The sequence below is a fragment of the Ailuropoda melanoleuca genome, chromosome 1, assembly GCF_002007445.2.
Source record: "Ailuropoda melanoleuca isolate Jingjing chromosome 1, ASM200744v2, whole genome shotgun sequence".
Classification (NCBI taxonomy): domain Eukaryota; kingdom Metazoa; phylum Chordata; class Mammalia; order Carnivora; family Ursidae; genus Ailuropoda; species Ailuropoda melanoleuca.
The window spans coordinates 68228949-68253268 of record NC_048218.1 but is presented as its reverse complement, the minus strand read 5'-3'; the positions used below and the strand labels follow the sequence as shown (position 1 = coordinate 68253268).

The window sequence follows — 24320 nt, the reverse complement described above, 5'->3', positions numbered from 1 at the left end:
TCTGATTGCTGTTGCAAGGACTTCTAGTACTATGTTGAATAATAGTGTCGAGAGTGGGCATCCTACAATACCTTTCTGTTGGGTTAGTATTAAAATGTGTTTAAGTTCTCTGTCAGGAAAGATGGTTGCAAGTGTTCTAGATATCATGAGAAAACTCTTTTGGAATTTTAAGAACTATTTCAGAAGGTGATGAGGTTTGAGCAGAATTTAGAGAGGTAATAAGTTTTGAGTTGTGAATGGAATCTTACTGATAAATTCAGTTATTGATAGAGTACTATGTGCCTGGCATGGTTCAGATCCTGGGGAATACTACGGTGAGAAAGACAAGGTTTCTGTGCTCAAAAAGCATAAAGGTTAATGGGAATACAGACACATAAATAGGTATTATAATACAATGGGAGAATGGTAGGTAGCTATTATGGGAGCACAAAAGACAGAGGTAAAGAAAGGTTTCCCAGAAGAAGTAATTTCTTAGCTAAAACTTAGAGGAGATGGAACTTAATTTGAAAGAAAGAAAGAGAGAGAGAGAGAAAGAAAAAGAAAGAAAGAAAGAAAGAAAGAAAAAGAAAGAAAGGAGAGAAAAAACAAACTTAGAGATGTTTCTGATAGGAGGAACATGAACAAAGGCCTGGAGGAGAAAGGGACAGATCTACACACATACCAAGGCAAGAAAGGAGAGACAGTAGATTTAGGGAGTTGATGATAATTCCAAATGAATAGGGCATAGCTAGTGGGAGATGCAGTAAATTGAGCTGAAGAGGTAAGTGGGTGGGTGCCAGATTAGGAAGGGCTTTGTAACCCATGTTAAACCTTGGCTGTATTCTGAGTGTAGTGCGGAGTCAATGAAAAATTTAATTGGGGGAGTGACGTAACCAGATTTAGATTTTTTAGAAAGAGCTACTTGGCTATAGTGAAGAGGCAGGCATCGAGACCAGTAGAAAACTGTTGCTTTAATCCAAGAAAGACACTGGTGTCCTTATTGAAATAAGTTTGTGGCAGAGAAGTGGAAGATAAGGGAAGAAAGTTATGGGAAGAAATCAGAGGAGTCAGAATTAAGCTTAGGATTCTGTTTTGGACAGCTAGGTGTGTAATGGTGCTATTTGTGAAGGTTATGGAAGAGGTTTAGGGAGAAGATGATTAGTTCAGTTTCAGATAAGTTGCTGCCTGTGAGACTTCCAAAGCAGACTGTTCAATAAGCAAATGACTGTGTCTAGAAAGAGGAGTGACATCTGAGGAGTTGTTGCAATGGCGGTTGAAGCTATAGATGTGAATAGCATCTTGCAGGGAGAGTGTACTGTGAGAAAACAGTAGGCTCCAGGACACAAAGCTGAGGGAACACTAATATCTGACACAGCACAAAGAAGAAAGTACAGAGAAACCAAAGATTAGGAGGAAAACCAGGAGACTGTAATGGTACTTCCAACATCAGGAGTATGGCAGTAACTCAGATATTAGGTATGCTCTTGAGGAAATCAGAAATCATTGAATATTCATAGATTTTTTAAGAGGGTGGGAGGGGCAGTGGAAGAGGGTGAGAGACAGTCTTAAGCAGGCTCCACAGCCAGCACAGAGCCTTATGCTGGGCTGGATCTCACAACCCTGAGATCATGACCTGAGCGGAAATCAAGAGTTGGCCCAACGCTCAACTGACTGAGTGACCCAGGTGCACCTGGGGCTGAAACATACCTTAAAAACCATCTTGACTTATTTCTGAGTTAACCAAATGAGAAGTAAAGTGACTTAGGGTTATATGTCTAGATCAGTGCTCTTCAAAACTTTTTGGAGGAAAGGACCTCTTTTTTTTTTTTTTTTTTTTTTTTTATTAATTTCCAGTCCTCATGGACCAGTACTTTTATAATACAATAAAAACTAATTGCTTGAAAAATGAAATAAAAATAACAGAAAATATAAGCCCAAATTCTTTTTAAAATTAAGGTATAATTTGCATGCAGTAAAATCTGCCCTTTTTAGTGTGTAGTTATGAGTTTTGATAAACATGTTCAATTCTGTAACCACAGTGAAGTTGTAAAAACAGTTCTGTCATCCTCAGAAAATTCCTCCTGCCCCTTTGTAGTCAGTCCCTCCCTCCACCTATAGCCTAATCTTTTTGTCTGTTGTTTTTCTTTACCAGAATGTCATGTAAATGGAATCACAGTATGTAGCCTTTTGAGTATGGCTTCTTTCACTTAGCATACTACATTTGAGATTCATTCATATTGTTGTGGTATGAGTAGTTCCTTCCTTTTTATTGGTGAATAGTATGCCATTAAATGGATATACTACAATTTGTTTATCCATTCATTAAGAGTATGGATAATTGTGCTGTTTCCAGTTTGGGAGATAATAAATAAAGCTACTAAAAGCATTAACATACAAGTGTGTGAATGTAAATTTTCATTTAATTTGGATAAATACCTAGAGTGGGATAATTGGATTATATGATAGGTGTATAGCTTTAAGAAATTGCCAGACTGTTTTCCAAGGCCACAGTTAGCATTCCCATCAGCAATATATGAGAGTTCAGTTGCCCATTTGGTATTTTTATTTTTTTAATTATTTAATTTTTATTTTATTTTTTGTTCATTTGGTATTTTTAATTTTTTGTAGTCATTTTAGTAGGTGTGTAAAGGTATATTTTTGTGGTTTTAATTTGCATTTCCCTAGCGACTAATGATATTGGGCATTTTTTCATATGATAATTTGCCATCCATATATCTTTCAAGCCTGAACTTTTTTTTTTTTTTTTTTAAGATTTTATTTATTTATTTGACAGAGAGAGACAGCCAGTGAGAGAGGGAACACAGGCAGGGGGAGTGAGAGAGGAAGAAGCAGGCTCCCAGCATAGGAGCCTGATGCGGGGCTCGATCCCAGAACGCCGGGATCACACCCTGAGCCAAAGGCAGACGCTTAACGACTGAGCCACCCAGGCGCCCCTTAACTGGAATTTCTGTTTTAATCTTGTCATGGACTGGAGATAGCTGGTCTGAGGGACCACATACACTTTGGGTACCACTGGTCTTAGGTAATGGCAGAATAGGGTCTAGAATTCTGGTGTCTTTACTCCTAAGCCTATGCATTTTTCATCATATTACTACTACCTGCACTATAGTTTCCTTTTGTTGATCCAACAAAAATTAGCTTTGTTTATCTGTCCCCTACCTCAATCATTTTGTATCTCTTATACTTACTAAATTTAGTTTTCTGAGTATAAAGTTTTGTGGCTGTTTTTTTTTTTTCTCCCAATGTTTTCAGTTCCTGAATGCTTAAAAATTTTACATCAGGATGGGAGACTGATGAAGTTATCTTTCACCTTACTTCTTAAAACTAGCACTCACTCCTGTTTCCTAGGTGGACAGTCTAGCTTTGTTATCATTTCTGGAGGAAAGATAGAACTAAAAAGTAATCTCTTTGTGTCTTTATCATTTCTGTTCTCTATCCTTCTGGGATAATAAGGGTTTGTTGTATAGAGGGATTCTTTTCTCTTTTCTTTCTTTCTCTCTGACTGCTGTACTTTGGTTCCTTGAAAGTATTGGAGAGACTAATTTTTTTGGCACTCGAAACTGATGTAGAGAATAGGCATAAGGGACAACTATAGTTTGGAAAATCTCTTGATTCTTTCTTCCAGCTGTGGTGGAAATATGGACTGCATTATGGGTTTTGGGCTCTTTCCTATATCAAGTCATTAATGGAGAGAGTGTGAACTAAGAGGCAGCAGTGAAGAAATGGTCACTGGTAAATTGTATACCACAGGCTGGGTTAAGTAGTGCACTTTGGTGCCATTAGCAGGCTTAAAACAGACGGCAGAAAAGATAAGGGGTAAATAAAAAGGGTGCATGTAGTGAGAAATAGTAAAGTGGAGCTCCTGCTAAATATTATAGATTGAATTTTTGTGTGCCCCCCCCCATTTCATATGTTGAGATCCTAAACCCTCAGTGTGGTGGTATCAGGAGGTGGGGGCCTTTGGGAGGAGATTAGGTCATGAGGATGGAGCTCTCATGAGTGGGACTAGTGTCCTTAAAAAAGAGACCCCAGGGAACACTCTTGCCCCACCTGTAGGACACAGTGAGAAGATAGCTGTGTTTGTTCTTTTTTTTTTTTTTTAATATACTTAAAAAAAAGCTTTTTATTTTCTTAAGTAATCTTTACACCCAGTGTAGGGCTCAGACTCACAACCCCTCGATCAAGAGTCACATGCTCTATTGACTGAGCCGGGAAGGTGCCCCAAGACAGCTGTCTTTGAACCAGGAAGCAGGCATGTACCACATACCAAATCTGTTGGAGCCTTGATCTTGGGCTTCCCAGGCTCCAGAGCTGTGAGAAATAAGTGTTTGTTGTTTTAGCCACCCAGTCACAGGTGGTTTTGTTAGAGCAGCCTGAGCACACTAAGATGCAGGGTTAGATTAAGCTATCCTGTTGCTGCCTGTAATACTGAGACCTCAAAATAAGCCCATTTACACAAGTGTACAGATAGTTTAAATCTGCAAACTTGTGTTATTAGTCCCTCCCCTTTAAAAAAGATACGTTTTTTATTCTGAATATAATAAGGTAGAAGTTCAAATTTTTTATAGCTGACCCATTAAAAATAGTTATCACCTCTGAATATTTAGGTAAAACTTGCAACTTGATTAAACTTGTTGATCACTATTCCTTTCCCCTGTATCATTTAGTTCTCCATACTTATTCTCTGCCTTCTCATTTAGCCTTCACTTCTTCATATTACTCTTTAGTTCATTGGGAGCGTTACTGGCATTTTGGCTCGGACAGTTTTTTGTTGTGTAGGACTGTTCTATCTGTTTCAGAAGATTTAGCACTTGTATTTATTTCCTGTGGCTGCTGTAACAAATTACCACAAACTTTATGGCATAACACACATTTATTCTCTCACAGTTCTGGAGGTCATAAGTCTGAAAGGAAGGTGTGAGCAGTCTTTGGGGAAGGGGAGGTGTTTTTCAACGACCTGTAGCATCCCTGGCTTCTCTCCACTAAACGCCAGTAGTGCTCCCTCAGCCCCCAGTCATGAAACACCAAAAATGGTCTCTCTCATTACTAAATGCTCTACTACTTCCCGACATTAAGAACTGCTGGAACCTTTAATTATCTGTCCCTTGTCTTCTGTTTCTAAAATGATGCACTAAGTGATACAAGCGATACATTAAGAATGGTTATACAAGCAAGATGACTCAGATAATTTGGCTTTATTTAAGAAAGTGAATGGTGTACTTTGTTTCTTGGGCCCCTTCTTCAGTCTTGCCAGGGTTTAGCATGTGCTTTCTTTTAAAAAAAAATATAGGTAGAGGCCTCTTTATTTTTGAATGCTCTTACAGGTCACTGACAAGCACCGGTGATGCACGTTATCCTGTCATATTGTCAACAGAGGTATGATAGGGCTGTCTCTGGGATATGCTGCCTTCAGCTTAGATTCTAGCGTTAAATAGTGAAGTAAGGATTATAAATAAGATGGCAGTTCTGGGCCTCTAGTGTTGATACCATCTGCCCCCAAAATATGACAGTTATTATTTCCCTTATTATAGCTTTATTTTTGTGTCTTAAAGTTATTCCCTGTAGAATCCCTTTTAATAAATTCTATTTCAATCTATAGTTCAATAAACCTATGGATCTAGGAAATTTTGGAATACTTACCTATACTTTTATTAAGTTTTCTACTGCCACTATAACACCTTCTGATGCCTCTCAATCATACTGGAATGCTGCTTAGTTACAGGTGTCTTTAAAGCAGATCTGTTTTGGTATTGTTTTATTCTGTATAGCATTCATTTTTTCCCTAGTGATATTTCTTGTTATATTTCTGCTTTAAAAAAAATAAGTATTTAACATGAGTGAAGAACATCAGATGAGTGAGGGAAAGAAAACTGAGATGTCTTACTCCGCCTGCCTATTTGCCAATAAGGAGCTGTGCCAAATCCTTTAATGTAAATTTTCTTAATCTACACAGGCACTTCGTAGAGTTGGTAATATCCCCATTTTATAACTGAAGAAACCGAGAGCTAGAGAAATTAGTAACCAGATCAGAGTCACACAACTTGACTAGGAGTCAAACTCAGGTTTATTTGAGTAGTATCCATCCTCTTAATATCTGTACTATACTCCCTGAGAACGAAGGGAACATGAAGAATGTTTTTTTCTTCCTTACAGTGTATAGGACTGGCCAGAGGAAAAATTTGATATCTTCATTCCAACTGTTTGGTGTCTCTATCCTCAGGTACCCAGTATCTTTTTCATGCTCTAAGGTACCTCCCACCTCATTGCAGCACTTCTTGTAGGCCTTCCTTAGCTTTCCTCCAAAAGGCACCTGGGTGCTAAATCTACTTATATCTCTTTTTTTCCTGACCCACCTCCCTTAACCTCGTATTTTCACCCTCAGTTTATGGGGTTTTAGAGTGTAGCTCAACATCTAATGAAGAAGTTAATGAAAGATTAACTGGGTGGCTCAGTTGGTTAGGCTTCCGACTCCTGATTTCGGCTTAGGTGGTGATCTCAGGGTTGTCAGATCAAGCTCTGCCTCCCGCTCTGCGCTCAGTGCGGAGTCTGCTTAACACTCTTTCCCCATCTCCCTTTGCCCGCCACCTCTAAAAAGATAAAGAAATAAAATAAAAATAAAAAAAGCATGTTTGTTTACCTAAATCTCTTCAGTGGTTGCATTTTAGGCAGCATAATAAAGTGAAAAAAATTTAGGCAGTTAGGAAAGGCCTTTTAGGATAGGCAGAACATATTGTTGACTGGCGAGCTTGCCCGAGGATTGGCTTTACAAGTTCCTGATTTTCATACCATCTTTTATTTTACTTCAGACCCCACAAATTTTCTGAAGGGTTTTCAGTCAGTTGTGTTGGAGTTGTGATAGTTGGAGGGTGGTAGAGAGGATGACAACACCTATTTGTATGCAGTGGTCATTTTTAAGTTGAATTTCCTTGTGAACACATTTCAGAAGGAGTGAAAGCAGCCAGCATTGGTTGCTATTATGGCAGAGGGAGTTTCGCTCCCCCACCAACATACTCTTTGTGCTTTTTTATGGTGCTTTAGTGCAGTGTGAGCACCTAGAAAGACAAGAGCCAAAAATGATATGAACTCAGCGATTTAATTCTCTGAAAAGGAAAAGATTAGTGGATGCCTTGTGAAGCTGGTTTTAGTGTTCTTTATGAGGCAAATGCAGCAGTTCATACATCTCTCTGCTAGAACAAGCAGCCAGAGTGGTCTACCTATGGGAACCTTTTAACTTTCAGAAGTTGCTGTGTAGATAAGTAAATTAAAATGGAATACAATAGACATTGACCTTTTAGACTAGCATTTAAGAAGTATAATGGAAAAGTATTAGGAAGGCACTAAAACAAAGCCTCAGGTTTTATGACAAATAGTATGGAAACACATGAGTCTCAGAATTGTTCATCACATTTGTGCTGGTTTTGCCCCAAGATTACAAGGTTGGCTCTTGGGATATTTGAACAACTCATTCCCCTCAAAAAGTTGCGTATGTCTGTGTTTTGAAATTTCTTTTTTTAAAAGATTTATTTTTTTAGAGTGTGAGTGTATGTGGGGGAGGGGTAAAGGGAGAGACAGGGAGAATCTCAAGCAGGCTCCCCACTGAGTGTGGAGGCCAGTGCAACCGAGGGCTCAGTCTCACGACCCTGAGATCATGACCTGAGCTGAAATCAAGAGTCGGATGCCCAACTGACTGAGCCATGAAGGCGCCCTGAAATTTCATTTTAAAAGTTTTACTAATGGTGAGAATGGTGTTTACTAATGGTGAGGATGTAAATTTGTACATACTAGAACTTGAGAACTTGATTGAGAGCTTGATTGAGACCTTGGGAGAGATAACTGGTATGAGAAATGAGAACTGGGCAAGTTCATGAATTTTTGAAGTTTGTAAGATGGAAAAGCTAGCACAGACAAGGATAGAGATTGAGACTTCATGGAAAAGTATACATCTATTCCTATATCTACTTCAGGGGGAGGAGGGGAGGAGGAAGGTCTAAAACTTAACAGAATAGTGGGTAGTGTGTTGTCAAGAAAAACGAAGGGACTGATTTGATATAACTATCCATATTATGCAAAGGCATGGCATTCTGAACCAACACCAAGGAATCTGTGTAGGTTACGTAGACCTGTGTTGTGTGTCTGTAGGGGATGGTATAGGGATGAGATGAGAGGAGAGGGGTATCATTTGGAAGCAGTAAATAAGGGTCAGATCTTATTGGCAGCTTAAGAGAGATGAAAACTTCCAGTCAGCAAAGCACAACTATTGATACAGAGGAGACAATCAAATTTACATTATTTAGCAGTGTAGAAGGTCTATCAAAGGGAGCATGACCAAGAGCCTAGAGAATGCAGTAGTTCATGTAAAAGGTAAAGGCTTGAACGAAGATTATAGCAATGGACTTAGAGCGGAAAGGATGGGTTGGAGTGGTTTCAATTAGATGGGAACTGTAGGAATTGTTGGTTGATTGATGGGATGTTTGCGGTTGAAGGTGAGAGAAGGGTTGGAAGTTTCTTAAATTTGAGTAATATATGAAGCCTTTTTGAAGGAAAAGTTTCCCTGGGCTTCTGTAAGTAAAATGACCATATGTATACCTAGATATACAGCAGACCCCAAATGAAAGGCAATTCTCTGTGCCCAATTCCCAAAAAAGATTTCTTACTAACATAAATTTGCAAATTTCTAGGAACTTAAGTCAAATGACCAGATGCTCTTTTTGTAATTTTTTAAATTGATTTAACATTACATCCTAATATTATGTAATTATGGTTTTTCTACTTGTGTTTCATGAAATAATTTTTTTCAAATCTTTTTTTTTTTTTAAGTAAACTGCTCACAACATGGGGCTTGAACTCACAACCCTGAGATGAAGAGTCATATGCTCTACCTACTGAGCCAGCCAGGCACACCTCATGAAATAATTCTGTTCAGTTTTTTCCACTGGCATCGTAGATAGATGTCTTTGTCAGCTTTCTGACAAAGCAGTATCTGCTCCGTCATCTGCCAGTTTTTTGGAGCATGTGATTTTCGCTTTACATAGTTTGAGACAGAGCACTTTTAAAATTTGTATGTGCTGCTCTCAGTGGAAATTTAATCTTAAGAACATGAATAGATCTTAAGTACCCACTTGCTGTTTGTGTTTTCCACAGTGTAACCATATTGCTTTATAAATGAAAGTTAAAGCATAAACATATGCACACAGTATAAAATTCAAAGGATATGGAAGTGGTGTTTTGGCTGAAGCTTGACTTTTTTTCCCTGGTATATCAACTGGTGAACTGAAGTACTGTGAGATAGCTCTAAGTCAGTTTATTAGACATTGATCATATGCAAGCAAACACAATGCTAGGTGCTGGGTATACCAAGACAAAAGCCAGTCCCTGTGTTCAAGAAGCTTCTCCTCTTTCCTTGGAGCCAGAAAGTAAACCAACATTTACTACTTAGTAGTATACTCATGTATATAATAGAAGAGTAATAGGGATGGGAGTGGGGAGGTAGTGTAGAGAATGCTTAGCACATAAATGGACAGAGTAACACTTAGGGTGGTTCTTGAGCATGCATGAAGTAGATGAAGGGGGGATGAGGAGGATAAGGACATTCCAAGCATGTAATTCAGTATGAATTCTGTAGGATGGGCAAGAGGAGAGGGAAAACCAGAGGATGAGCTGAGGCCTGATCACAGAGGACTTTCCAGATCATAAAGATTTTGGAATTTATATTGTATACTGTGGTGTCAGAGAGCCATTAAAAAGGTTTTGTTTTGTTTTGTTTTAGCCATTAAAGAGTTTTAAGTGGATGTGTGTGTGTATGAGGGAGAGAACGAGAATGAGAATCAGACTTGTATTTTAGAGCATAACTGCAGCCGCAAGGTGGAAGATAGAATGGTGATCAGTTAGGAGTCTCTTGTAATCCAGGTAAGAAGTATTGTGGGCTTCATTTAAAGCCTTGGAACTAGTAGTAAAGGGATGCCTGGGTGGCTCAGTCAGTTGAGTGCCTGCCTTCAGCTCAGGTCATGAGCCCAGGGTCCTGGGATTGAGCCCTGCATCAGACTCCTTACCCAGTGGGGAGCCTGCTGCTTCCCCTGCTTGTGTGTGCATACGTACGCGCGCGCGCTCTCTCTCTCTCTCTAGCAAATAAATAAATAAAATCTTTAAGAAGAAAAGAACTAATGGTAGAAAAGAGAAAACAAATGAAAGATGTTAAGAGGAGGATCAGCATTTCCATTTCTGGCAGTAGGTGTAAACTAGAGAGAGATCACGAATAACCCTCTTGCTGAGAAAAATCCTAAATGAAATGTGTATTAAAAAATTTTTTTTTTCAAAATACATCATTGGGCTGGTGAGAAAGTAAGGAATACTTTGAGGCTAAAAATGAAATTAAATTGGGAATGTGAATGTTAGCTAGATTTAAAGGAAGCCTTCACCCTGGTGGAATCTGCCCAAATTGAATGGCTTTAAACTTCTCTTTTGATAGCCTCTTAGGGCCCAGGAAATGGGAAGCAATGCCTGTCGTCTCCCTAAGGAGAAGAGTCTGATAGGAGACCCTTTCCCCTCATGAAGCTGAGACTTTGTTTCAACCTTGGCATTTGGAGAGTGGTAGGAGATATGTCACTGAGAATTTATAACAAGGGACTTTATAGGGTCACATTTTCCATGAGGTCTTACATAACTTAAGTATGTATTTAAAGTGCTCTTTGTTGGGGCACCTGGGTGGCTCAGTCGGTTAAGCATCTGCCTTCAGCTCAGGTCATGATCTCTGGGTTCTGGGATCAAGCCCTTCCTGCTTAGCAGGAAGTCTGCTTCTCTCTCTCTCTTCCTCTGCCCCCCGCCCCCACTGCTTGTTCTCTCTCTTTCAAATAAATAAATAAAATCTTTAAAAAAAAATAAAATGGTCTTTGGTAGTGTCCACAGGTGCCTTACAAAATTTATCAAATCAAATCCTCTTAGGAGGAATGTCCCTTCAGCCCTTGCTTCAAAAATCTACAGAATTAAAAATCCAAGGCACATGAAAAATTTTTTCACAGGAAAAAAAATCACAATGCGCAAAAATGCACATGAACAAGAGCCAGCAGAAACCCCCACAGACTGCAGAAAGTTTGTCTTAGTAATTCCAATAAATTTGATCAGTAGGTTTGAAGAAATGAAAAGTTTGAAATACGAGTATAAAGGAAGGGTCTCTGAAACATGGCCAGGCATATTAGGAAAAAAACAAAAACAGAACTTCTAGTTATAAAAAATTAAATGAAAAACTCAGTGAAGAGATTAAGAAACAACAACAACCACAACTACGAAAAGAACAGGCTGGCACAGCATAGAGTGAAGGGTTCTAACATATATCTAATTAGAGTTCCAGAAAGAAATAAGTGTGACTGGAGGAGTATCGTAATTGTTAAATAGAAATAGCTGGGAATTTTTTGGAATTGATAAAAGATAACAGTCCTTACATGGTGGAAGTGCGGTGAATCCCAAGGAAATAAGTAAAATCAGCCATGACAAATTAGTGTGAAACTGCAGAAGACCGAAGAGAAAATCTTAAAAAGCAACTAAAGAGGAACAACAGATTGCTATAAAAAGGATTTTCTTTGGTCCAACAACTGATTTCCCAGCAGCAACAACAGAAGCCAGAGGACATTGGAATGCTGTCTTTACTATACTGAGAGAAAATGGCTGTCAGCCTGAAAATAGAATATCCCGTAAAACTGTCTTTCAGGAATGACAACAAAATAAAGACATTTTCAGACCAAACACACGTGCGTGTGCGGACACACACACACACACACACACACACACCCTTTAGAAGGAAATTTTAAGGTACATGATTCTGGTAGAAGGAAAGTCATCCCAGATGGAAAACCTGCAATGTGTTTTAATGGTCACAAAATGTTCCATCAAATAGATTCTACAATTTAGATTCTAGTACTATTGGACATTTATGCTTCTGATTTTCCTATATTAACTGGAACTATGCTGGACATGTATATGGACATTTATGCTTGTAGTATTTGATATGGAATATATAAAGGAATAGATCTTTTGGGGCGTCTGGGTGGCTCAGTCTAGGCGTCCGACTCTTGGTTTCAGCTCGGGTCATGATCTCATGGGTCGCGTTACAAGCCCTGTGTGGGGCTTTGCGTTCGGCATGGAGTTTGCTTGAAGATTGTCTCCCTCTTCCCCATGCCCCACTCCTGTGTGCGTGCATGTACCCTCGCTCAAATAAATCTTTAAAAAAAAAAGTCCTTTTTTGAGTAGAAACCCAAATTATTGGGTCAAAAAGGAAGGAGTACTTTTTGATACATGTTGTAAAATTGGCTTTACCAATTTACATTGCATCTAACAGACTATTCTGGCTTTACAAATGAACAAATGTGTGTAGGGTCAGTTTTAAATGGTGAAGATCGACTTTTTTTTTTTTTTTTTTTTTTTTTTTTAAGGAGAGAAAGGGAGAGAGTGGGGGTGGGTGGTTGGGGGGGCAGGAGGAGAGTGAGAGAGAGAATCTTAAACAGGCTCCATGCCGATGGTTGAGCTGGTAAAGGGCTCAATCTCATGACCCTGAGATAATGACCTGAGCCAAAATCAAGAATCGGAAGCTTAACTGACTGAGCCACCCAGGTGCCCTGAAGACTGACATTTCTTCCCATTTTGACTTGGTTATAGTTTTGACAAAATGTCTCATCTCACTTCTCTTGCTGTGTTATTAAAAAATGCTTTCTTTTTAATGGAAATGCTAACTGAAATGCATTTTTTAAAAAAATATTTTATTTGTTTGACAGAGAGAGAGAGACAGAGAGAGAGGGAATACAAGCAGGGGGAGTGGGAGAGGAAGAAGCAGGCTCCCAGCATAGGAGCCTGATGTGGGGCTCGATCCCAGAACGCCAGGATCACGCCCTGAGCCGAAGGCAGATGCTTAATGACTGAGCCACCCAGGCACCTCTGAAATGCATTTTTTCTAACCAAATATTTCTAACTTTCTAGAATGTAGTCTTTCATTTTTCGTTACCGTTTTTTCAGTTTTTAACAAATATATACTTGGTCCATTTAAAGACATGCTTTATTTAGTTTGATTTTATTATGATGGAAGACCACTATTTTAATGCTGGTAGTTCCTTTTCTAGCTTTGTGTATTTATTAATCAGCTAACATTGTAAAAGTAAACAAACAGGTTTTTTAAAGAGAAGTTATTCATCCTAAAAGGGAAAAGGTACTATTAATATGCTTGGGAATTCTGTATTTTAATATAAACCTTTAGTAGGAAGGTGTCTTTTTTTTTTAACTTTTTCCCTGTCTTTTTGCCATTTCAGGTGCAAGTGAAAGTGTAGGGAAGCATATGCTCGAAGCCTGCAACAATAATCTGGAGATGGCAGTCACTATGTTTTTGGATGGTGGAGGAATTGCTGAAGAGCCCAGTACCAGTTCAGCAAGTGTCTCCACAGTCAGACCACACACAGAGTATGAATTTATTATTTATTGTTAGGAGCTACCCCTTTCTTGAATTGAGCAGTTGCATTTTTATCTGGTTAATTCTCTGGTTTTGAAAAACTTAAAAGTTGAAAACATCTGAAAAAGTGTCACGTGTACATTTTTATACTTATATACCTTAAATTCTCTAGAGCATTGTCATGTCTGTTATTTAATCTTCAAAAGAACCCTCTGGGATGACATTATCATCTACATTTTACAGATGAGAAAGCAAAGGTATAGCCATTTTCCTTAGCTACATAGTAATTACATAGCAGATACAGCAGTAAAGCCCAATACAGCTCAGATTTCCCAATTCTAAATTTTCTTACATTGTCTAGGAGAGTTTTAAGTTGCCACAAAAATTTTTGGAAAAATCTGGTCCTTTATACCTTAATGATAGTTACATGTGCTTAATCATTGGAAGCACCTTTAGCATATGGAACTGCATACTCTGTAGAGAATGATAATAAATGGTGGACAAATTTAGGTGTTTTTGCCCTTTACATTTGATACCAATGAGAATTTGAAATGAATTCCTTATGGGCAAAATTCCAAGTCTTTGGAAAATATTAGAGATGAATGCTACTCAAAGGAAAACCATTGATTTTTGAAACAAAATTCAACAGATCCTTAAATAAGACTAATGCATACAGCCCTTTATAGCTCTCAGTGTTTATAACATGAGATACTAAATAAGGGGAATTCCCTGTTTAAGGGAATAGACTAAAGACGTGGTTATTATTTTTAAATTAGGGATGGATTTAAAAAGCCAAATAACATTCAAGACATAGTTGCCTATTTTGTTGATCTTGTTACAGATTCTAAGGTACTAATTGTTTCCACGTGAAGAGTGAATTTTAGAGATCATTATTAATACTTCATAAAGTTTTTTCCTCTCAGTGTTGGCTGCGTATTTCAGATGTTGGTATCCCATCCCCCCAACGTAGCTCAAATTTTTCATGGAAATCAATATGAAAACATGATTTAGTTTACAAAAACCTGAATAACAGGTATTCATGGCTGATTTGGGGGAACACAATGGTTCTCACTGTATAAAACATGTTTTTAAAATTGTGTTTAAAAACAGTTTTGTTATGGGGTGCCTGGCTGGCTCCGTCAGTAGAGCATGCAACTCTTGATCTCTGGGTTGTGAGTTCAAGCCCCAAATTGGGTGTGGAGCCTACTTTAAAAAAATTATAATTTTGATAAATGAATGTCTTTTCCTACTGAATTACATTACATTTTACAATTTGACGTGGATTATTTGTATTACGAATTGATTGACATTTGATAATGTCTCCTAATTCCTAAACTATAATTTTCACTCTTTACGGTTCACTTTTTTCTGGTCCATTCTTTCATTTTGTTGGGTGGCTAGCAATTTTGGAACAGATACCCTCAAATATGTAGTAATCAAGATTTTCTGTATAGGGACTACTACTTAATCCAAACCCCTAATTGATGTATGTCATCAGATTAAGGTTTGTTTTCTGAGTAATTAAATTGTCTTAGATTTAGATAATTATATATATTCTATAAAATCAGGTATAGCGATAATGGAAAGATTTATTTAGGTAAAAGATGTCTTCTAAATTCTTAGTTTCCTTAAGAAAATGGACTATTTCTTTTTGATGAAAAAGGATTAATAGAGCTTCCTCTTAATAGATGCATTGTCTCCTCCTTCAGATTGTTGAAATTTTGTGTGTGAGCAGTGACTGATGTACTTAACTTAATTTTGAATTACCTTTTATTCTCAGTCTTTTGGCTTATTGTAGATTTCTTTGTCGAACTAGTTTGATTATAGGATGTTTTTGTTGACAAATGAGTATTCATACTTCGTAAAGTATGTTTTGAAGTTCCACCTATTAGATATCAAAAATAGGGCCTTCGGCTCAGTTATTAGTATTAGAAACACCTGAATTGAAAACATTAGGCCTAACTTAAATGAACATTGTAAGCAGGACAGTAATAAATTTGGAACATATTCTTCCTTGCTATGAACATTAATCAGCAGAGATTAATATTTGAGTTAAAACTATAAAATAAACTTACATTCAAAGGAACATACACCATTTTTACAGTATTTCTAAATGAGTATTTTTTTACTGGTGGAGATGGGTTATTAATAAGTCCTCTGGAAGTAAATTTTGAAGAGTTTATAGGCTTTTAAAAGATGAGTAATTATTTTTTCTGTTCTGTATATATTGGAGTTTATTTAATAAATAATCCAAGGTAGTACCTGTGTTAACCATCTTCATCACTAGCATAAAATTTACTGCTTATTTAAACTTATTTTAGTATATGTGATTTAATGATCTGTTGTTTGATGTAGTAGTAATGTAATACTGCTTTTATTATGCCTATATTTTTCCATTTTTTGTCTGATTTTTTTTGTTTTTTGTAATCTCCCCCACCCCTTTATTTTCCCTGTAAAGAATCTCGGGTAGGGAACTTGAGAGGAAAGGGGAAGTATTTTTCCTTCTTCTGTTTGTTCTTTCTTTATAAATCATTTGAGCTATCTATGCCAGGTACTTTTATTCCAGTTGACCTCTGTATGGAAACCATGTAGTAATTTTTTAACACCATGGTTCCTAAAAGTCCTAAGTTCGGTGTTCATGTAACTGGTTAATTCAGATGCATTCACAATAGTTATGGGGAGAACACGTAGCAAAAAAAGAGTTTTCCTTTTGATATTTTCCTACTTCTTTTAATAGAGAAGAAGTTCGTGCCCCAATTCCTCAAAAACAGGAAATACTGGTGGAACCAGAACCTTTGTTTGGTGGTAAGTTCATCTTTTTTCCTTCGGTTTATTGGACTCTGTTGTTATCTTTAGGGTTTTAATGAAGTTATCAAAAGATGTGAAGGCTTGCTCAGAGATTATTACTTTAAGTATAGAGTCCATTCTTGTAATTCTGTACTTCCTTCAGGAAAATTGCACAGTTGCTTCTTTCGAAGCAGAGAACCAGATTAAAATATTGGTATTTGTTGTAGAAGGCCAAAAGAAGGAAAATTAGCAAAAAGAAATACTGCCTTGTAGTGGAAACGAATCATTATTAGATAAAAGACTCCAATTATTTTTTATTTTGGGGGGCACTTACTTGACTGCCATATCCTTACTGTCTTGATATGCCTTGCTTTACTCTTTCTAAATTTCCAGAAGCACTGTTCCTATTTTGAACAAAAAAGAAAGGAATACCTGATCCATGCAAAAATTGTGGTATCAGTCTGGGTGCATAGACAGACAGTAGAAAACGGAACATTTAATTAGATTTAAAGAAAATTTACAGTTTTAGTTTAATAAGCACTTATTTACCTTTTACAAGCTAAATATTTTAGGCATTAATAGGCATATTAAAAGATAGAAAATAAAGTTATAACCTGGGTGGGCAAAGTCATAGAAATGTATATTGTACACATTGAGACCAGTAATGCAGAGAATTAAAAAGTTCTGTAGGTGAACTTGAATAAAGGAGAAGAAATAAATTACAAGAAAAGGATGAAGAAAATGATATAAATGATACGTTTTAATTTGAAAAAGCACCGTAATTGAGAAGTTTTTTTTCTTTTAAGATAAATTTTTCACTTGGCAGCTTTGGAGTTTACTGTAGTTAGAAATACCAGAATATACTGTCGAGATTCAGAAATAAAAATGGGAGGAAGAAAACTGTAAGAACTGAATATTGAAGTATAATATAGCCTTTCTGGACTTTGATTCAGCTGGTCATTGTGCTGTTAATATACCAGAAGTAATAAAGCATTGTTCATCATTTTTTTTCATATAAATGTTATGAATGGATTTTGGAATTGAGGGGTGATGCCCTTGGAAGCTTTATCTTTTCTTTATTGCAAGGAATAAGGCAGGATTTCTGAGTGGGATAGACTACAGGAAATAAATTCTGTACTATCCTACTGTTGTCAAGAGGCAAAGAGTTCCCATTTGAAACCCCTTTCCTCCTTTTACCTCTGGTTTAATAGACATTGAAGAGGGGGATGGGAATGACTATAGAGTTAGGAAGTCAGTCCTAACTTTCTAATTATTAGATCTTATTATTATTTGATAAAGGTCTTTGGAGAACTGTTTTCTTCTTAGGACAGTATTGATTTAAAGTGTGATTCTCAGAGTGTGGTCTGGGGGTCTGTAAGATGAAAACTATTTTCATAATAATTTTCGTAAGAAGTTATTTGCCTTTTTAACATTGTTGACATTTGGACTGATGGTTCAAAGGCAATGATAGATCAGACTGCTGCATCTTAATTGAGTCAGGGCAGTGGCACCGAAGTGTAAATTCTTCACTGCCATACACTCACAGTTTTTTAAAAAATAAACCTATTTTACTTGGTAATATTCTTGATGAAGCAATCAAAAATGAATTTCATTAAATCTTGACTCGTGAGTACACATTTTTAAACTATTCTGTTTTATGAAATAGGATGTGTACATAAAGCACTTGGGCATACTGAAGTGTGTGGTTACTTTAAGGAAAAGCACTTGTACAGTTGTTCGAATTGTGAGCTAAACTAGCTGCTTTTTTTATGGAACCTTATTTTTACTTGAAAGATTCCTGACAAACTGTGGTTATTTAGACTTAAGCATTTGGCAGACATTTTCTTGGATCTGAACAAAAGCCTGTTACTCCTTTAAGACAGAAAACTGACATTGTTGTTACCAGTTACTAAAAAAAAAGAGAGAGCTTTCAGGCAAAGATTAGAATTTTAAAAAGTTTATATCCATGATTAGGAGCTTGATGGCTTCCCATTACTTAAAGGGTTTCTGATGAGATTAGTGGTGGCATTAACAGATGTTGATTTTTTATTATTATTGTATAATGAAATGGTTCGTGTTTGGAATGTTTGCATAACTCAGTGAACAAATATTTTCTTTTCTTTTTCTTTTTTTAGGGGGCATTGGGGGAGGGACAGAGGGAGAGAGAGAATCTTTAGGCAGGCTCCATGCCCAGAGTGGAGCCCAACGCAGGGCTAATCTCACAACCCTGAGATTGTGACCAGAGAAGAGTTGGATGCTTAACTGACAGATCCACCCAGGTGCCCCTGAACTAATATTTTCAAATGACCAGTGCACCATATTACGAAATTGTGCATATTTAAAAGAACAGACAGTAAGATAAATTGTATAGATAGATAGATTAGTTATCTATTGCTGTGTAACAGATTGTCCCAAAATTTAGCTTCCTGAAACTTGTTATCTCTCAATTTCTGTGGTTTAGGAATCCAGGTGTGGCTTAGCTAAGTATCTTTGGTTAGGGTCTTTCACAAGGGTATAATCAAGGTGTCAGCCAGAGCTATAATCATTTCAAAGCTTGAGTAGAGGAGGATCTCCTAAGCTTACTCATGTTGCTGTTGGTTGGCTGGCGACATCAGTTCCTTATCATAGAGCAAATGAGAGAGCAAGAGAAGGCAGCCCATTTTAGAAGCCACCATCTTTCTTAGAAGTGACAACCCATCACATCACCTCTGCCACATTCCATTTGATCCTGCCCATATTCAAGATATTCACACAGAGGTTATGAATATTGGGAAATTGGGATAATTGGAGGCCATCCTAGAGACTGCCTACCACATAGACCAATGGATTTTAATGGAGCAGATAATGAAGAGTTCATTGATAAGATTTTAGATTCCATGCTGCAGTTAATCTTTAAGAAACTACTACTGGTTGAGTTTTGGTGCAGTATCAAAGGAGAATATTCACAATGATCTCAAAACACCACTAAAATACTCCTGCCCTTTACAACTACGTATCTGTGTTAGGTTGACTTTTAATTTCCTTCATTTACTTGAGCTATAGGAGTAACAACAGATTGAATGCAGAACAGATCTGAAAATCCAGATGTCTTCTCTTAAACCAGTTATTAAATTAATAGGGAGTTGTGAAAATGCGATGCAATGCCACTCTTCTAACTAAATTTTTATTCTCCACCTGTCCCACTTCCCTATTCTATGAATCTCCTTTTGAATCTTTTATTAGCATTTTGTAGCTTAGCCTCTTTGACCTCAGTGACCGGCATTCCTGTTATGCGGGCAATAGAGTGAGAATACAAAGAACTGATGTTTGCTATATAGCAGATGGCTTGGAAGAGTCAGGAAACAAATATTGAAGAGGCAGGTGGTAGTACAGGCATTCCTTGTTTTATTATGCTTCGTAAATATTGTGCTTTTTACAAATGAATGTTTGTGGCTACCCTGTGTTGAACAAGTCTGTCAGCACCATTTTACCAACAGCATTTGCTCACTTCATGTCTCTCTGTTACATATTGGTAATTCTTGCAATATATCAAATGTTTTCATTATTATTATATTTGTTACAGTGATCTATAATCCATGATCTTTCATTGTGCTATTATACTTGTTTTGGGGCACCACAAACCACACCCATATAAGGTGGTGGACTTAATTGATGTGACTGATTCACCAGCCAGCCATTACCTGTCTCTCCTTCTTGGGCCTCTCTGGTCTCTGAAACACAGCAATATTGAAATCAGGCCAGTCAGTAACCCTGCAATGTCCTTTAAGTGTCTCTCACTTTAAATCAAAAGCTAGAAATGATTAAGGTTAGTGAGGAAGGCATACTGAAACCTTAGATGGCCAAACCTACACCTCCTGTGCCAGTTAGCCAAGTTGTGAATGCAAAGGAAAAAGTTTTGAAAGGAATGAGAAGTGCTACTCCATTGAACACCTGAATGATGAGAAAGTGAAACCACCTTGCTTGCTGGTAAGGAGAAAGTTTTAGTGTCAGGATCAAAGATCAAACCAGCCACAATTAGACTTAAGCCAAAGTCTAATCCAGAGCAAGACTCTAACTCTCTTCAATTCGTTGAAGGCTGAGAGAGGTGAGGAAGCTGTAGAAGAAAAGTCGGAAGCCAGCAGAGGTTGGGTTCATGAGGTTTAAGGGAAGAAGCCGTCTCTGTAACATGAAAGTGCAAAGTGAAGTAGAAAGTGCTGATGTTGAAGCTGCAGCAAGTTCTCCAGAAGACCTAGCTCAGGTAATTCATGACAGTGGTTACACTAAGCAACAGATTTTTCAATGTAGACAAAACAGCCTTCTATTGGAAGAAAATGCTGTCTTGGACTTCCGTAGTTAGAGAGGAGAAGTTAGTGCTTCAGATCTTCGAAGGACAGGCTGGCTCTCTTGTTAGGGGCTGATGCAGCTGGTGACTTGAAGTTGAAGCTGGTGCTCATTTACCATTCTGAAAATCCTGGAGCCCTTAAGCATTATGCTAAATCTGTCCTGCCTGAGCCCTATAAATAGAACAACAAAACCTGGATGACAACAGGGTTTACTGAATATTTAAGCCCATGGTTGAAACCTGCTTGAAAAAAAAGATTCTTTTCAAAAAAGGACTGTTCAGTGACAACACACCTCGTCATCTAAGAGCTCTGGTGGTATTGGCCAACAAAATTAATACTGTTTTTATGCCTGCTAACACAACATCCATTCTGCAGCCCGTGGATTAAGGAGAAATTTTTATTTTCAAGTCTTATTATTAAAGAAATACATCTTGTAAGGCAGTAGCTGCCATAGATAGTGATTCTTTTGATGGATCTGGGCAGTGTAAATTGAAAACCTCATAGAAAGGATTCACCATTCTAGATCCCATTAAGAACATTCACGATTCATGGGAAGGGGTCAAAATAACATCATTAGCAGGAGTTTGGAAGAAGTTGATTCCAACCCTCATGAATGACTTTGAGGGTCCAAGACGTCAGTGGAAGAAGTGAGTGCAAATGTGGGTAGAAATAGCAAGAGAACTAGAATTAGAAGTAGAGCCTGAAGATGTAACTGGATTGCTGTAGTCTCTTGATAAGATTTAAGTGGATGAGGAGTTGCTTCTTATGGATGGGCAAAGAAAATGGCTTCTTGAGATAGAATGTATTCCTGGTGAAGATGCTGTGAAGATTGTTGAAATGACAACAAAGGATTTACAATATTACATAAACTTAGTTGATAAAGCAGCAAGGTTTGAGAGGATCGATCCCAATTCTAAAAAATTTTATTTATTTGTTTGTTTATTTAAATAATCTCTGCTCCCAGTGTGGGGCTCAAACTAGCAACGCCAAGATTAAGAGTTACATGCTCCACCGACTGAGCCAGCCCAGGTGCCGCTTGGTTGACTCCGATTTTGAAAGAAGTTCTACTGTAGGTAAAATGCTAGCAGACGACATCGTATGCTACAGAGAAATCATTTGTGAAAAGAAGAGTCAATTAACGCAAAACTTCATTATCTTAAGAGGTTGCCACGGCCATTCCAAATTCGGCAGCTACCACCATGATCAGTCTAGCAGCCATCAGCACAGAGGCAAGGCCCTTCACCAGCAGAAAGATTACAGCTTGCTGAAAGCTCCAATAATGGTTAGCATTATTTAGCAATAAAATATTTTTAATATTTAATTAATGTGTACATTTTAGACATAGTGCTATTGCACACATAATGGACTACAGTATACAGTTGTCTCTTGAACAACTCAGGGGTTAGGGGAACTGACCGCCAAGCAGTTGAAATCTGCATATAACTTTTGATTCGCCCCCCACCCCAAAAGTTAACTAATAGTCTGCAGTTGACTGGCAGTCTTACCAATAATGTAAACAGTTGATGAACACATATTTTGTATATGTACTATATACTGTATTCTTAACAATAAAGTAAGTTGGAAAAAAATGTTATTTAAAAAATCAAGGAAAACACATTTGTAGTATTGTACTGTATTTATTGAAAAACACCTGCATATAAGTAGACCCGTGTAGTTCAAATCTGTATTATTCAATGGTCAACTTTATTGTAAATATAACTTTTATATGCACTGGGAAACTCACAAATTCATTTGACTCATCTTAATGCAATATTTGCTTTATTGCAGTAGTCTAGAACCAAACGTATATTATCTCTGAGGTATGTCTATAATAATGGTCCTAGGACTAGAGGTGGTGTGTGTGGCTTGAGGAGAGGTTCTTGGTTAGACTTAGCATAAATGAGGAGGAAACAAATGGGAGCAGGTTATGAGCCCAAGAAAGAAAAGGAGCTGTGTCCAAGGCTAGCAAAAGAGGTAGGAGACTTCCCAGGAGATGAGGTGCCTGTTATAGAAGGGCTAAAGTGGGAAGAAAGTGGGTGTGTGTGTGTGAAATATTTGAGTGGTCTGCCTTTGGCAATTTCAAAGTAGAAGAAAGCTATCTTTTATGTACTACCTTCCCAATAACCATATGCTCTGTTTAGGCAGCCATTGTATGCCTTATCCTCAGATATCCTTACTTTCTTAATTGTTATGGTTAAAAAGCATCTGCTAAAGAGTTTTAAGAAGGCATTATTTGAGACGCCATATTATTCCTGCTAGAAACCTATACATTTGAAGTAGGAACTCTTGATTAAAAATAGTTACAAGATTGGAAAGAATAACATTCCTTGCTGCTGCTTTATAAAGGAAAGGAGGGAAAGAGGAAGGGAGGAGAAAATAATGCAATATTTAAATTTAAAAGTTTTCAGTTTAAATAAATTCAATATAAATAAAATTCAATACAGAACTAAAACATGAAAGTTTCTCCTTTTTTAATCAAATATTTTTTCCTTGAGGTAATACTGTGATTCTTTAATATAAATACACAAATGTGTGGGGCGCCTGGGTGGCTCAGTCAGTTGAGCATCTGCCTTTGGCTCAGGTCCTGATCCCAGGGTCCTGAGATGGAGCCCTGCATTGGGCTCCTTGCNAATGACTTTGAGGGTCCAAGACGTCAGTGGAAGAAGTGAGTGCAAATGTGGGTAGAAATAGCAAGAGAACTAGAATTAGAAGTAGAGCCTGAAGATGTAACTGGATTGCTGTAGTCTCTTGATAAGATTTAAGTGGATGAGGAGTTGCTTCTTATGGATGGGCAAAGAAAATGGCTTCTTGAGATAGAATGTATTCCTGGTGAAGATGCTGTGAAGATTGTTGAAATGACAACAAAGGATTTACAATATTACATAAACTTAGTTGATAAAGCAGCAAGGTTTGAGAGGATCGATCCCAATTCTAAAAAATTTTATTTATTTGTTTGTTTATTTAAATAATCTCTGCTCCCAGTGTGGGGCTCAAACTAGCAACGCCAAGATTAAGAGTTACATGCTCCACCGACTGAGCCAGCCCAGGTGCCGCTTGGTTGACTCCGATTTTGAAAGAAGTTCTACTGTAGGTAAAATGCTAGCAGACGACATCGTATGCTACAGAGAAATCATTTGTGAAAAGAAGAGTCAATTAACGCAAAACTTCATTATCTTAAGAGGTTGCCACGGCCATTCCAAATTCGGCAGCTACCACCATGATCAGTCTAGCAGCCATCAGCACAGAGGCAAGGCCCTTCACCAGCAGAAAGATTACAGCTTGCTGAAAGCTCCAATAATGGTTAGCATTATTTAGCAATAAAATATTTTTAATATTTAATTAATGTGTACATTTTAGACATAGTGCTATTGCACACATAATGGACTACAGTATACAGTTGTCTCTTGAACAACTCAGGGGTTAGGGGAACTGACCGCCAAGCAGTTGAAATCTGCATATAACTTTTGATTCCCCCCCCACCCCAAAAGTTAACTAATAGTCTGCAGTTGACTGGCAGTCTTACCAATAATGTAAACAGTTGATGAACACATATTTTGTATATGTACTATATACTGTATTCTTAACAATAAAGTAAGTTGGAAAAAAATGTTATTTAAAAAATCAAGGAAAACACATTTGTAGTATTGTACTGTATTTATTGAAAAACACCTGCATATAAGTAGACCCGTGTAGTTCAAATCTGTATTATTCAATGGTCAACTTTATTGTAAATATAACTTTTATATGCACTGGGAAACTCACAAATTCATTTGACTCATCTTAAT

At 37.4% G+C, this 24320-nt stretch overlaps 1 protein-coding gene across 1 annotated transcript in view; it reads left to right on the top strand.

Annotated features, from left to right (window-relative positions):
- UBXN7 (UBX domain protein 7) overlaps positions 1 to 24320 on the top strand; it is a 62586-nt gene that overhangs the window by 4507 nt on the left and 33759 nt on the right. The window contains exons 4-5 of the mRNA XM_011221742.3: positions 13290 to 13437; positions 16164 to 16231. Coding sequence (XP_011220044.3) covers positions 13290 to 13437; positions 16164 to 16231 — 216 coding nt within the window. The remainder of the gene's footprint in view (positions 1 to 13289; positions 13438 to 16163; positions 16232 to 24320) is intronic.